This window comes from Mytilus edulis, chromosome 3 (genome assembly GCF_963676685.1).
Source record: "Mytilus edulis chromosome 3, xbMytEdul2.2, whole genome shotgun sequence".
Taxonomy (NCBI): domain Eukaryota; kingdom Metazoa; phylum Mollusca; class Bivalvia; order Mytilida; family Mytilidae; genus Mytilus; species Mytilus edulis.
Window position 1 is genome coordinate 69903033 of NC_092346.1, and position 12217 is coordinate 69915249.

Consider the following 12217-nt stretch of genomic DNA (forward strand, 5'->3'; position numbering starts at 1 on the left):
TGGGCAATTAAATATTTCATACAATTGTTCTATGACATCTTAGCCAAAAGCACAGGCGATAATAAACTACATAAGGATTCCTAATGAGCACTACTTTCTAAGTGCAGCTTCAAACCTTTTGGGTGATTCGACGATCATTTAAGGTTTTTCTGGTCATATTTTTTTGTAATCCAGAATTAAATGTATTAAAAAACATAGTAGCCAGCTAGGTAATAACAATGGCAATTATTTCAGCATTTATTGGGTAGAACACAAATCTAGGGTGCTCACATAATTCAGCTTAACTGCATAAAATTTATACAGGACAGGATCATTTTTTCCATATGAGAAAAAGGTCCAACAACACCTGATAATTGGATATTGCTTGATAACAACTCTCACTTCTAATTTCAAAGGCTGGTTTATATTTATATTGAAATTAAATAACTTGAGTTCATACCAAGTGAAAATGAGTGATATCCAATGCTCACTCATTACAAAATCTATTATTATCATTCGTCTTGCGTCATTTTTATTTAGCTATTTTGCTTTTCTAAATACATGCCAGAAGCCTGTTTGATTGCTCCGTCAATGTACATATTTACAAATTATATACAAACCCTACGGATACATTATTTTTTAAAATTATAATGCTTCATTTAGACAATATAACTAAATTACATTATTCATTAAATACAATATGACAATCTTGAATCAAGAAATCCCAAACCTATATAGTTAATGGTAAGAATTATTTGCAAGAAGCAGCTAGTTACAACAATAAGGCGTAGGTACTTAAATACAGTCAAAGACCCTTGATGAAGCTGGCATGTTCTAGTTCTTCCTCCAATGGAATATTATTTTATAAAATTAGCAACAGGAAGAATTGTTATGTTCTATATCATGTATCACTATCATTCGGTGAATGTCACTAATAGAGCAAATGAGTTCACCCCTGTTTGGGTTTCTGTCCTGTATCAGTATCAGGTCATTCAGGTGGGTGTCACTAGTGGCAATTGTAGCAATTGAGTACACCCCTGTTTGGGTTTCTGTCCTGTACCACTATCATTATGTGGAGCAGCTGAGTTAACACAGGGTTGGGTCTATGCCACTCAATCTTCATTAGTTTTTGGTGTGACGGCTATGCTGTGTGAACTGCTCTTTTTTCATGCTTTTTCATGTTTTTATTTGACATTTTTTTCAATTTATGATTTTGATTTTCCTGTGATATCTTCTGCTCCTTTTTTCTCAGTTTAAATGGAGGATCTTTTCAAATTGTGCCTTTCTGTCTCAGACATATTTGCAAGCTTAAGAAATCATTGAAGCAGTAGTCTTTATCAGGATAAATACAACAAAATATATTTCTATGTTCAAGCTTACCCTGCCTTCACTCTTCCAGTAAATGAAAAATCCATTCTCATCTACCTTAACCAAGCATTTAGGTTCCAATGTACCTGATTCCTGTAAACAAAAAAATCGGTAAATAAAGATTTGTAATAAAATATTACAAACTGTAATAAATGTTTTATAAATCAGTTAACACTGTCTGGATAATGGGGGCCTTCATTTATGTCTTCAATTATATCAAAGCTCCTTTTTCTCTTAAAATGTTTGCTTGTTTGTCACTTCTAATCTATTCTTTTTATTTAAGCACCCCACTATTCTCTATTTTCATTTTATTTTTATCTAATTTTTTTTCTGTATTATTTATTAGTACTGCCTATTATAACTTATTATTTAAACCCCATCTAGACTATACTCAATGGATATGGCTGATTTTTTTATTATTATTCTCATATGAACAATAATGTCATACCTTTTAAAAAGGTATGACATTTACTTTCATTTTCATCAACCTTAAAAATAGATAAATCAAAATGAGAGAATAATTTATAATTATAATATTATATATATATTGTTAAAGAAAATCTGACAAGGGCAAAATTGTTCAAAATTTTGAGCTCTACCAATTGTTCACATTCATCAAAACTTACAGGAGTTATTGCTCTTATAGGAGAAATTTCTACAAATAAGTCTACATGGTCGAAAGTCAGTAAACTCCATATTATAATTATTGCACAATGATAATGATTTTAACAAATAATAATAATAGATAGAAACTTAAGTAAGTACAAATGATCAGCAGGGCAAGATCTACAAACAAGTCAAATTCTGCCAATACAGTTAGTAGACTGTCACTCTTTGTAGGAGTGATTGCCCTCAAATTGAGTATTTTTTTTTTACCTTCATTTGTGTTATGTGCAAAAACTAAAGAAGATAGAGCAAAACTAAACAGATTTAGAAATCAGTAATACAAGATCAACAAAACAGAGATATTTGTCATGTATTGTAATCTAGTCTTTAATGTTGGAGAGTGTCCATTGTTGAATATGCTCATAGACCAAGGGGATTAACAAATATCTTAAAAAAAAAAAATTAAAAGAATTTGTTTTTGATTTTGTTATATGTCCTTGACCAGATGAAATACTATAATACATGAATCTCTTTATAAATAATTGATCAGCATTGATTTTAGAAATAATTCAGGACATTACTGATAAAATCCTTTAACTTTTGATAAATGATGGGCAAAAATTGTATGGGGCAAAAGTTTGAAACTCTATTTGGTTGATTAGCACTGATTTCTCACTTGTCCAGGACATTGCTGATATACAACTTTTGTATAAGTTTGATAAAAAATCTTACAAATGTTTTACAGGAGAAAGGGCTAACAAGCCTGACTGATGCTCATTATTTCATTTCACAGATGATAATAAAAACCAGATCTTTTACTAATGAGGATGACAGGAGGTAGTTAATTTGTTCTACTTTAAATGTTCATTAAAATATTTCTTCTATTTATGAATTTCATTTTGCTTTTTCATATAACTTACAGCTTATGGCTTAAGTTTGTTTCAAGAAATCTAAGCCTGTTTTAGGATTATATACCCTATTATAATTACCAGATTGGATTGAACATTGTTTTATCTGGGTTATTTAAGTCTTGTCTCTTTCTAAATGAAAGTATAGCACAATTTTTTTTCTACAGAAACTCTTTTACACAATAACTTTCAAAATATGTTCTAATTAGACATTCCTCAAAGAAACAAATACAGCAATATTTGCATCATGTTAACCTATATATTTTAAGCATTGTGCTTCCTCATTCGTAATGATCAGAGCTCATCAACTTTAGTATGTTCTCACATGTCACATTTCAGATACATGTATGTTTAAGAGAGCAGTATTATTATATATTCAATTGACACTTTAAAATATCATGTTTCATTATTTACACCAAGATGTTGTTAAATGAAAATTGCTTTTAAATAACATATGACCTATTTCCACAAGGACCCAAGGCCCTCCAAAATTATTCAAACTATCATTCTGCTTTGACAATAACATATAGGGGTGTAAATTAGATACACCCTCATTCAGGCTTCTACCTTCAAGATGTATCTCATATATACATGACATATTTAGTCATTAACCTCAGCTCAAAATAAATAAATCAACTATCTGCTATTAAAGAAACTAAATAAAACAATTAAAGGGCCAATGTTGGAGGGCAATACAGCCAGAAAAGGTTGTTAAAAACTTCCATCATCAAGGGGAGTTTTATCACACTTTTGACAAGGCACTGGAAGTAGAATCTATAAAAATTTTCGTTGTTAAACCATTAGCCCACACCAATTTGATCCCTTGTTCGACGGACCCGCCTGCACCTATTTTTTTCAAAACAGAATTTTTTAATTTTTTTATATTCCCGCTTCCCGCATCAGGAATTGTAATCATGTCCATTTCCCGCACCGTTTTTTTTTGTAATATTTGTAAATATTATAAAAAGATATCAACATTTGTTAAATCACAGTCTAACCTGTATATAACGATTTTAAACATAAAAGCACCCCACCACACTGTGAGAATATTTGTTTCAGCATGAAACCTGGAGTGCTCCGATAAAAAGTTATAAAAGCAGGTATTTCTGTGAAGAACAAAAAATTGGTTTCTTTCCCCCTTACTTATATTCCACTATCAAAAAATGTTCGTTGTTAGAATAAAGTACAAAGAACTTCTGAAGGATTTGCCTTCAACTGCAATTATATTGTATGCTGGCGAAATAAAACTATCCATAGCCGCTGCATGTTTACTGTCCTGATTGATTCAGGAGCATGTCGTTCAGCAGTTATCGTTTGTTGATGTTGTTCATTGGTATTTTCCCGTTTGGATATATAAATTAGATCGTTGGTTTTCCTGTTCGAACTGTGTACGCTAATAATTTTGGGGTCCTTTATAGCTTGCTGTTTGGTCTGTATCAAAGCCCTGTGTAAAAGGCCGTACTTTGAACTGTGTTTGTTATTATCAGGTTGAGAACAACCCTCCCTCAGACAAGGGATCATTTTACTGATGTAGAAAAGAAAATAGAAATACCAAGGATTTGTATAGGATTTGTATAGTTCTTCTATACAAAACCTTTGAACACTGGAATTTTGTACTCAAAAAAAGGAGAGTTACATTATATTTTAAACAATTTTTCTAAAAGAGGGGTCCACTTATTTTGAATAATATTAAACTGTTAAAGTAAATGTGTTAACATGGTTAAAGTCCAGGAATATTACTAAATTCTTGGACATGTTTTGACCATTTAATACCAGATAGATATATAGTTCTATGAGAAAATATGAGCCCTTTTGTACAAACAAATATATCATAACTTATATTGATCCCTCATAAAACATGTAAAAGGGATATTTATAACAATAAGGGGTTGCTCCCAAACTGAATATGATTTGGATGGAGAATTGTCTCATTGTCAGTCACACATACATAGACCAGATTTAATTATTTCTTGGTGAACAGGGAAAAAATACTTCAGAAATTAAAGAAATGTCAAAGTACAAGTGATAAATCAAGTTTTAATATTGTCAAAACCTATTATTTTATGTTTACAAAAAAAATTATAATCGCTCGCCTTTACTTTTCAAGCTTCGCCTCAAAAATTTGCAAATTAAATATTTTTTTATTAAAATTTTCAAATCGCTCGCTCGCCCCAAATTTTGGAGTCCAAAAATCCGTAGAACAAGAAATTAAATTGATGTGGCCTTATCTTGTTATCCCTAATTAAATCTGCATAGAACATATTTCTTAATTTTGTAATACAGTCTTCTATTCCTTGAAAGAAAAATTAGAATAATCTGACTTATTTGGCTGTATATTGGATGAAATATTCCCAAAAGATATGGAATGTGTAGAAAATCAATATAATTAAGTGTAAGAACATGACAACAAAGGCACCATTTACGTAGTAAAAACAGGTTTCAATTATAATAAGATCATATTCTTAGACTGGCCATGTGTGATGATTAAAAAAAAAAAAACACAATTCCTACAGCAGTCCTTTTCAAAACCAAAATAACTTTAATTACTGCGATATTGTCTGTTGTTCGTATAACTGGTTTTATAATCATGTGACTGGAATAGAGACTAAAGCAGTGTTAAGTGGTCATTAGTTTCACCATTTTTCAATGTCACATTTGATAAAGGAGACGTAAAAATATATTGAAAACTGTATAATTCATTCAAAGGAAGGCTGTCAAGTCTACCTTCTTACCTTCTATCTATAATCAATTTTACAGGCCAAGTAACAGTGTTTTGGGGGGATAATGGGTCTTCATGTTGAACCAGGTTATTGGAGTGCCTGATTATTAAAATTACATGGTTTCTTCACATTTTATCTATTCAACTAATTCTTTTAAGTTTCAACAAAGTGCATATCACAGTCAGATTTTTATTCACCCAAGATTAGTATTTAATTGAAATAAAAGGTATAGCTTGCAATTTATTTACTAGAGACACATCTTGCGAGCTTCTGCCATATTTATATCTAACAAGATTTCATAGATCAAAGCATAGAGACAAGCCTAAGAGTTTCACCTTAGCATTTTTACAGTTCACACTTTCAACCTAGCTCCTACAGTTTTAGAGATAACAGTCAAAAACTGTGAAACTAGGTAAAAACTTTTATTGCAGGGGCAATAACTCTATATAGGGTCAAGATATTAGCAAAAACTTGCAGTTTGACCTCTATGTTCTATTTTAAGTCTAAGTGGCCTTGATGGTTGATAAACCTGGACGAAATTTATAAATTTATAATTGAAATCCTAGAAGCACAAAACTTAAAGTTAATAAAATTGAGAGTGGAAATGAGGAATGTTGCAAAGAGACAACAACCAGACCAAAGAGCAGAAAATAGTCCAAGGCCACCAATAGGTCAACACAGCGAGAAAATCCTTCACACGGAGGTGGACTTCAGCTGGCCTATTAACAAAATGTGTACTTTCTAGTTCATCTTATGCTGTAAAATTGGTACCATTAATAAAAAATAAATATTATTATAAGGTTTATTGATTACAAATTTATCTTTCTTCCAAACATACAGCTGGTTTCATATATATTTATATGTTACAGTGAATTTGTATAATCAGTGATTATGTAGAATCCCTGAAATTTTCAGGGATTATGTAGAATCACTGGCTAGTTTAGGGATTATATTTAATCACTAACATTTTCAGGGATTATGTATAATCACTAGAAAAAACTTTGGGATTATACATAACTGAAAGGAAGAAATAGTTTTATTTATAAAGAAAATGATTAAAAGTCAAATAATTTATTCTATAAAATCATATTAAAACATCATTATAAACATAAATTGTAAAATGTTTAGCACAATATATCAAAATGATAACCCCATTGTTTTTAAATGTTGGGCACAATATATTAAAATGTTAAAAACAATATATTAAAATAATATGCTTCACATCTGTTTCTATCACAATATCCACATTTTAAAAAACCTTTTCCTTCACATATCAAATCAAATTTTTCGACACGCCTACGAAAAATAAAGTGTTCAGTATAAAACCATCTCAAGGTATCCAAAAAAAAAGGGACTGGAATTAGCAATCTCGAACCTGTTCGAGCAAAATACCATGTTTTGTGGCCAGGCAATATTCTTTTTCAGACTTTTTGTGAACAATTGCCAATGATTATGATTTTTGGGTTTCCCTTTCCTTTTTTTCCCTGCGGAACTGCTATGAAAATATTACACCAAATGCCAGCTTCCTCTAAAATTTTGTTCTATTTATCAATCCTTAGTTCTAGCTGTTTTATCATCATGACATATAGATGCGTAAGTTCTCTCAGTTTGAATTTTCTTGTTCATTTGACAACAACAAAAAAAAGACAAAAAAAAAAAAATTTACACCACAAAACAGATGTTCCATAATCTTCCTTTAATACCACAAATAACAAGCTCTGTGGATTTACAAATAGAACATGAATATCCATTTGACGCTGGCTTTTAAGCAACAAACAAAACATGTATTTCAGTTATCGCTATAAAGGGAATGTTGATTATTATTAATATTTATCTCGAAACCTTGTGTTGGTTACATCTTTAAGATTATCCTCTGTATTTTTTTAACAAACAAAGGATCTTTAATCAACTGATAATCCCTAAAATCATATTGGGGAATATGTAGAATAATTATTAAAGTGTTCAGTGATTATGTAAAATCACTGGTCATTTTCAGGGATTATATATAATTACTAGTGATTTCAGTGATTCTACATATTCCCTGAAAAATCAGGGATTCTACATAAACCCTGATTATACAAATTCACTGTAACATATATATCATGTCACTGTAACCCCTATTTATTACTAGTCATCGGAACCCAAGAAGTCAAAGTGCATAAAACATTAAAGAGGTACACAAGACTTTCTGTAGAGTAGATGAGCGAAGCCTGATTGTCCTGGGTCTTTCTGTAATGTTGAAATCTAATTGCATTCAATTTGATTTTTTTAATTTTTCATATAAAGATGATTATTTTAATTGTTTCTTGAATCATACCTCATCCCAGCGATCAAATGTAGCACCATTTTGTAAATATTCTGGCACTGGAATCTGCCACTGGAACTCAAATTGCTTGGCCATCAAGACCTCCCACAGATAACATCACATCTGAAATGATCAACAAAATTCTACATACTGAAAATACAAAGGAATTTCTAAATAAATTTGTTGTTCAAACTATAGTAAATAAAACATAAATTCACCATGTACATTGTTTTTTTTTTTTTAATTGGAAGTCAATTCTTATATAACCTGTTTTCAAAAAAAAAAATTGTATTTTAGAACATCAGTTTTCAACTCTTTGCCAATTGCACTTTCAAACTTGCACAATAAACTCATAAACTCTTAACTATCTGTTAACATAATACAATATCTTGAAATTTTACAACTAAAAATACACCTCCTGTACTTTCACTTGATGACAAATCTATAGCAAATTTTGATAAATTTTCTTTTAATATTCCCATGCAAGTAATCATAGTTTACTGAGTATATATAAATCTTACAATGTCCTAGTAAGAATTCCTGATGACAGCTGACTAGGGTTTGATAGGAAATTCGATATTTGACGCTACATGTATGTGACGTCAATGCTCAGTGATCAACATCTGCTCAGCGAGTAACAGATCAATTTATAAAACATCATTCATAACTTCCAAAGTTTCATTAGAAATCAAATCATCTAAATAAAGCCATCATTTCTTCTTTTATAATGATTTGAAATTAATATATCATGATTGTTATTGAATTTCTGATGCTAATTTTTTAGAATAAAATTCCCAAGTTGCATTATTAGGCTAATCATTTAAGGAAATTTGCATTTGATTATTCAAAACTTTATTGTCAAATTTTTCAATGTCTATGCTACAATTCCAGAGTAAATAACAGCTTTAATGAGTAAATTTTGCTGACATAAATTAATCGACAATGAATTTGGTTAATATGTTTTTCGTCAGAAGCTGTCTAAGTTTGCTTTGTATATTCATGATGTATTAAAATGCCATTTCTAACACAATCAACTCCACAAAGGTAAATTTTCCTTTATGACGAGATTATCAGTCAATTGTGACAGTGAGAAACAACTGTGATCAATCAAAAAGAAAGTCAAATGGTCCAAATGATAGCTAGCCCAAAAATCAGAATGTCTCCTAGTCCAAAATATTGTTGGTCCAAAGATTACGAGAATAACACAATGTCCAGTTGCATTAAAAGACAAACAAAATGTGAATCAAATGCATATACATTTAGCATGTTTAGCTGGGACTATTATACTAGTAAAATAGTCCCAGCATTTAGTCACAAAGCGTTACCAGTAAAAAAAGCTTTACAGCTCACATTGTTATTACAGAATGGTATGATGATCATGTCTTACATTTTTTATGTCATTGAAAGTAATAACCCACATCTTTTCTTTTTTTATCTTACAATACTATGCATTATTTAATTAATTACCATAGAATTTTTAAATTCACTGTTTTGTGGTATTCGAAGAAATTACAATACCTGGCAGGAATTTACATTTGAAGATATGATAAGTGTTTAGCTAAAACAAGAGATCAAAACACTTCAAGTAATGGTTGATTCTTGATTCCAGATGGAAAAACAAACTAGAAGAAAAAAACTTTCTACTTAATTAAATATATCTGTTGTTTAATGTCTTAAGTTAAACTACTCTTTCCACAATCAGATCAAAAATCAAGCTTAAATCCAGTAACCCAAAAGGAAGCAATCACTGCCAATCAGGCCTGTTGTTTGTCTGTTTTCTTTAATTTCATTCTCATACTAGAGGCATGCATACACTGTGGGTAAATAGTAAACCACTGCATATGACTACAGGCCTACACTGCAGGTAAAAAGTAAACCCCCTTGATTGCAGGCTTACACTGTAGGTAAATTGTAAACCACTAAAACTACAAAGCTACACTGCACATAGGTAAAAAAGTAAACTACTAGGACAATGTATGACTAGAGGCCTACACTGTAGGTAAAAAGTAAACTACTATGACTGCAGGTCTACACTGTGGGTAAATTGCAGCCCACTATGACTAGAGGCCAACACTGTAGGTAAAAAGTAAACTACTATGACTGCAGGTCTACACTGTAGGTAAATAGTAAAACACTATGACTAGAGGCCAACACTGTAGGTAAAAAGTAAACTACTATGACTGCAGGTCTACACTGTGGGTAAATTGCAGCCCACTATGACTAGAGGCCAACACTGTAGGTAAAAAGTAAACTACTATGACTGCAGGTCTACACTGTAGGTAAATAGTAAAACACTATGACTAGAGGCCAACACTGTAGGTAAAAAGTAAACTACTATGACTGCAGGTCTACACTGTAGGTAAATAGTAAAACACTATGACTAGAGGCCAACACTGTAGGTAAAAAGTAAACTACTATGACTGCAGGTCTACACTGTAGGTAAATAGTAAAACACTATGACTAGAGGCCTACACTGTAGGTAAATTGCAGACCACTATGACTAGAGGCCAACACTGTAGGTAAAGGGTAAACCACTATGACTACAGGGTGAGGCCTACACTCTAGGTACATTTAAATAACAGACCACTATGACTACAGGCCTACATTGTAATTAAATAACAGACCACTATGACTACAGGCCTACAATGTAAGTAAATTGCAGACCACTATGGCTACAGGCCTACACTGTAGGGATATTTGTACATGGTAAACCACTATTCCTAAAGGCCTAGGGTAATGTGCATATTAATGCACAATAACACCCCCCTGATATATAAATAATTTGTAGTAAAACCACAATGACTACACATCTATACTGTAGGTCAACTACTATGACTATTGTGGTCCTACACTGTTATATGGGGTCAATGGAAAACACCTATAAATGTATGGTACTAAACTGTTAGGTAAATGGGTAAAAAGGTAAATTGGTAATGGAAGATTACAGCCTTATGTAATTAGTAACACAACATTGATTAAAGATAGCAGTTTGATCATTATCATAGTTTTCTATTTCTGACAATGTCTGAAATTTAAAATGACAAAAATTAGAAGTGTTTCAAGCACTTATTTAAAATAAAAAAAACATTTTTTTTAAATTTTGGTTGCCCATCTTTTACCAATAAATTAAATTACTTTTGCTTATAATGCTCCAAAAATGACATTTTTTTTATTTGATTATCAAATATATTAGCAACATGTGATTTATTTCAGCATGTTATTATTTCAACATTGTAATGAAGTTTCCTTCTGTTTCTAATGAATACCTTGTGACTACTGACCTTTAATTCTGAGTCCTAAGACATTTCAATTTCTGTATTTATTAATTATTTTTACTTTGAGGTGTGCCAAAAAAATAACCAAAACTAATCTTTTAAAAATTATCCTTTGCCTAACAACAAAATTTAATTCTGGTTGCATTGATATCTAAGTTTAAATGTAAAGTAGGTTTATTGACATTGGCCTATTTATATTTCACTTTAGAACAGATTTAGCAACTGTCAGTTAGTATACAAATATAGTGAATAGAAATCTATGACAACATGCACTTTATTTTTGGTATGTAACTATATAGTATATATGATAAGTAAAGCCGTCTTATTACCAACAGATGGAAAAATATTCAATACAGATCTCCATGTTACGTAAATAACCTAGGAATTTTCTAAATTTATACTGAATGGGTACCAACAGAAAACGCTAATCAAAGTATGCTAAAACTTTCATAACGAGTAATCAGGTCAATCATCACATCAATACACAATAATTGTATAATGAAAATCTCATCTTGGAAGTCACTTACTTAATCATTGCTTAGATAATCAGGCTAGGATGCTACCAATTTATCTCACTGGAAATTACAATATATCCAACAACTATCATTCACCTCATCTGATACTATCCTCAAACAATCTAAAAGTAATAACATTCACATCTGACACTATCCTTCAATAATCTTAAAATATTAAACAATAGAGGTCACCCCGGTGGTGTCCCGTGGTGTACCATATAACTTGCATAAGAAAGAATAAAAGGTTTATATCACACTTCAAGTGTTTTACAAGTATTTATATACAAAGATATAATTGTTTTTCTACAACTTGCAAGTGTTGTTATAATTTATGGGAATTATCTATACTATGTATACTGTGAGGCATGTGTAATACACTTCAGAACTTAATAAGTGACAATTAAAGATTAAGGTCTATGATTTAGGACCACCTGTCTTCACCTCCATATTAAAAGGTGCAAAATACAATTTGCTGAGCAATCATGAATGTGTACATGTCCTATGTATATACCCTTCACATTGCTTAATGATAGAATGGGGC

At 31.0% G+C, this 12217-nt stretch overlaps 1 protein-coding gene across 8 annotated transcripts in view; it reads right to left on the reverse strand.

Moving 5' to 3' along the window:
* LOC139517292 (1-phosphatidylinositol 4,5-bisphosphate phosphodiesterase beta-4-like) overlaps nt 1-12217 on the reverse strand; it is a 103132-nt gene that overhangs the window by 84178 nt on the left and 6737 nt on the right. For 4 of the 8 annotated variants that reach the window (XM_071308207.1, XM_071308209.1, XM_071308204.1 and 1 more), the window contains exons 2-4: nt 11689-11798; nt 7899-8009; nt 1360-1440 (exon numbers count right to left, since the gene is read on the reverse strand). In XM_071308207.1, the coding sequence (XP_071164308.1) occupies nt 1360-1440; nt 7899-7982 (165 nt within the window). In that variant the 5' untranslated portion in view covers nt 7983-8009; nt 11689-11798. The remainder of the gene's footprint in view (nt 1-1359; nt 1441-7898; nt 8010-11688; nt 11799-12217) is intronic. The other 4 variants (XM_071308206.1, XM_071308208.1, XM_071308205.1 and 1 more) reach the window with 1 other exon arrangement.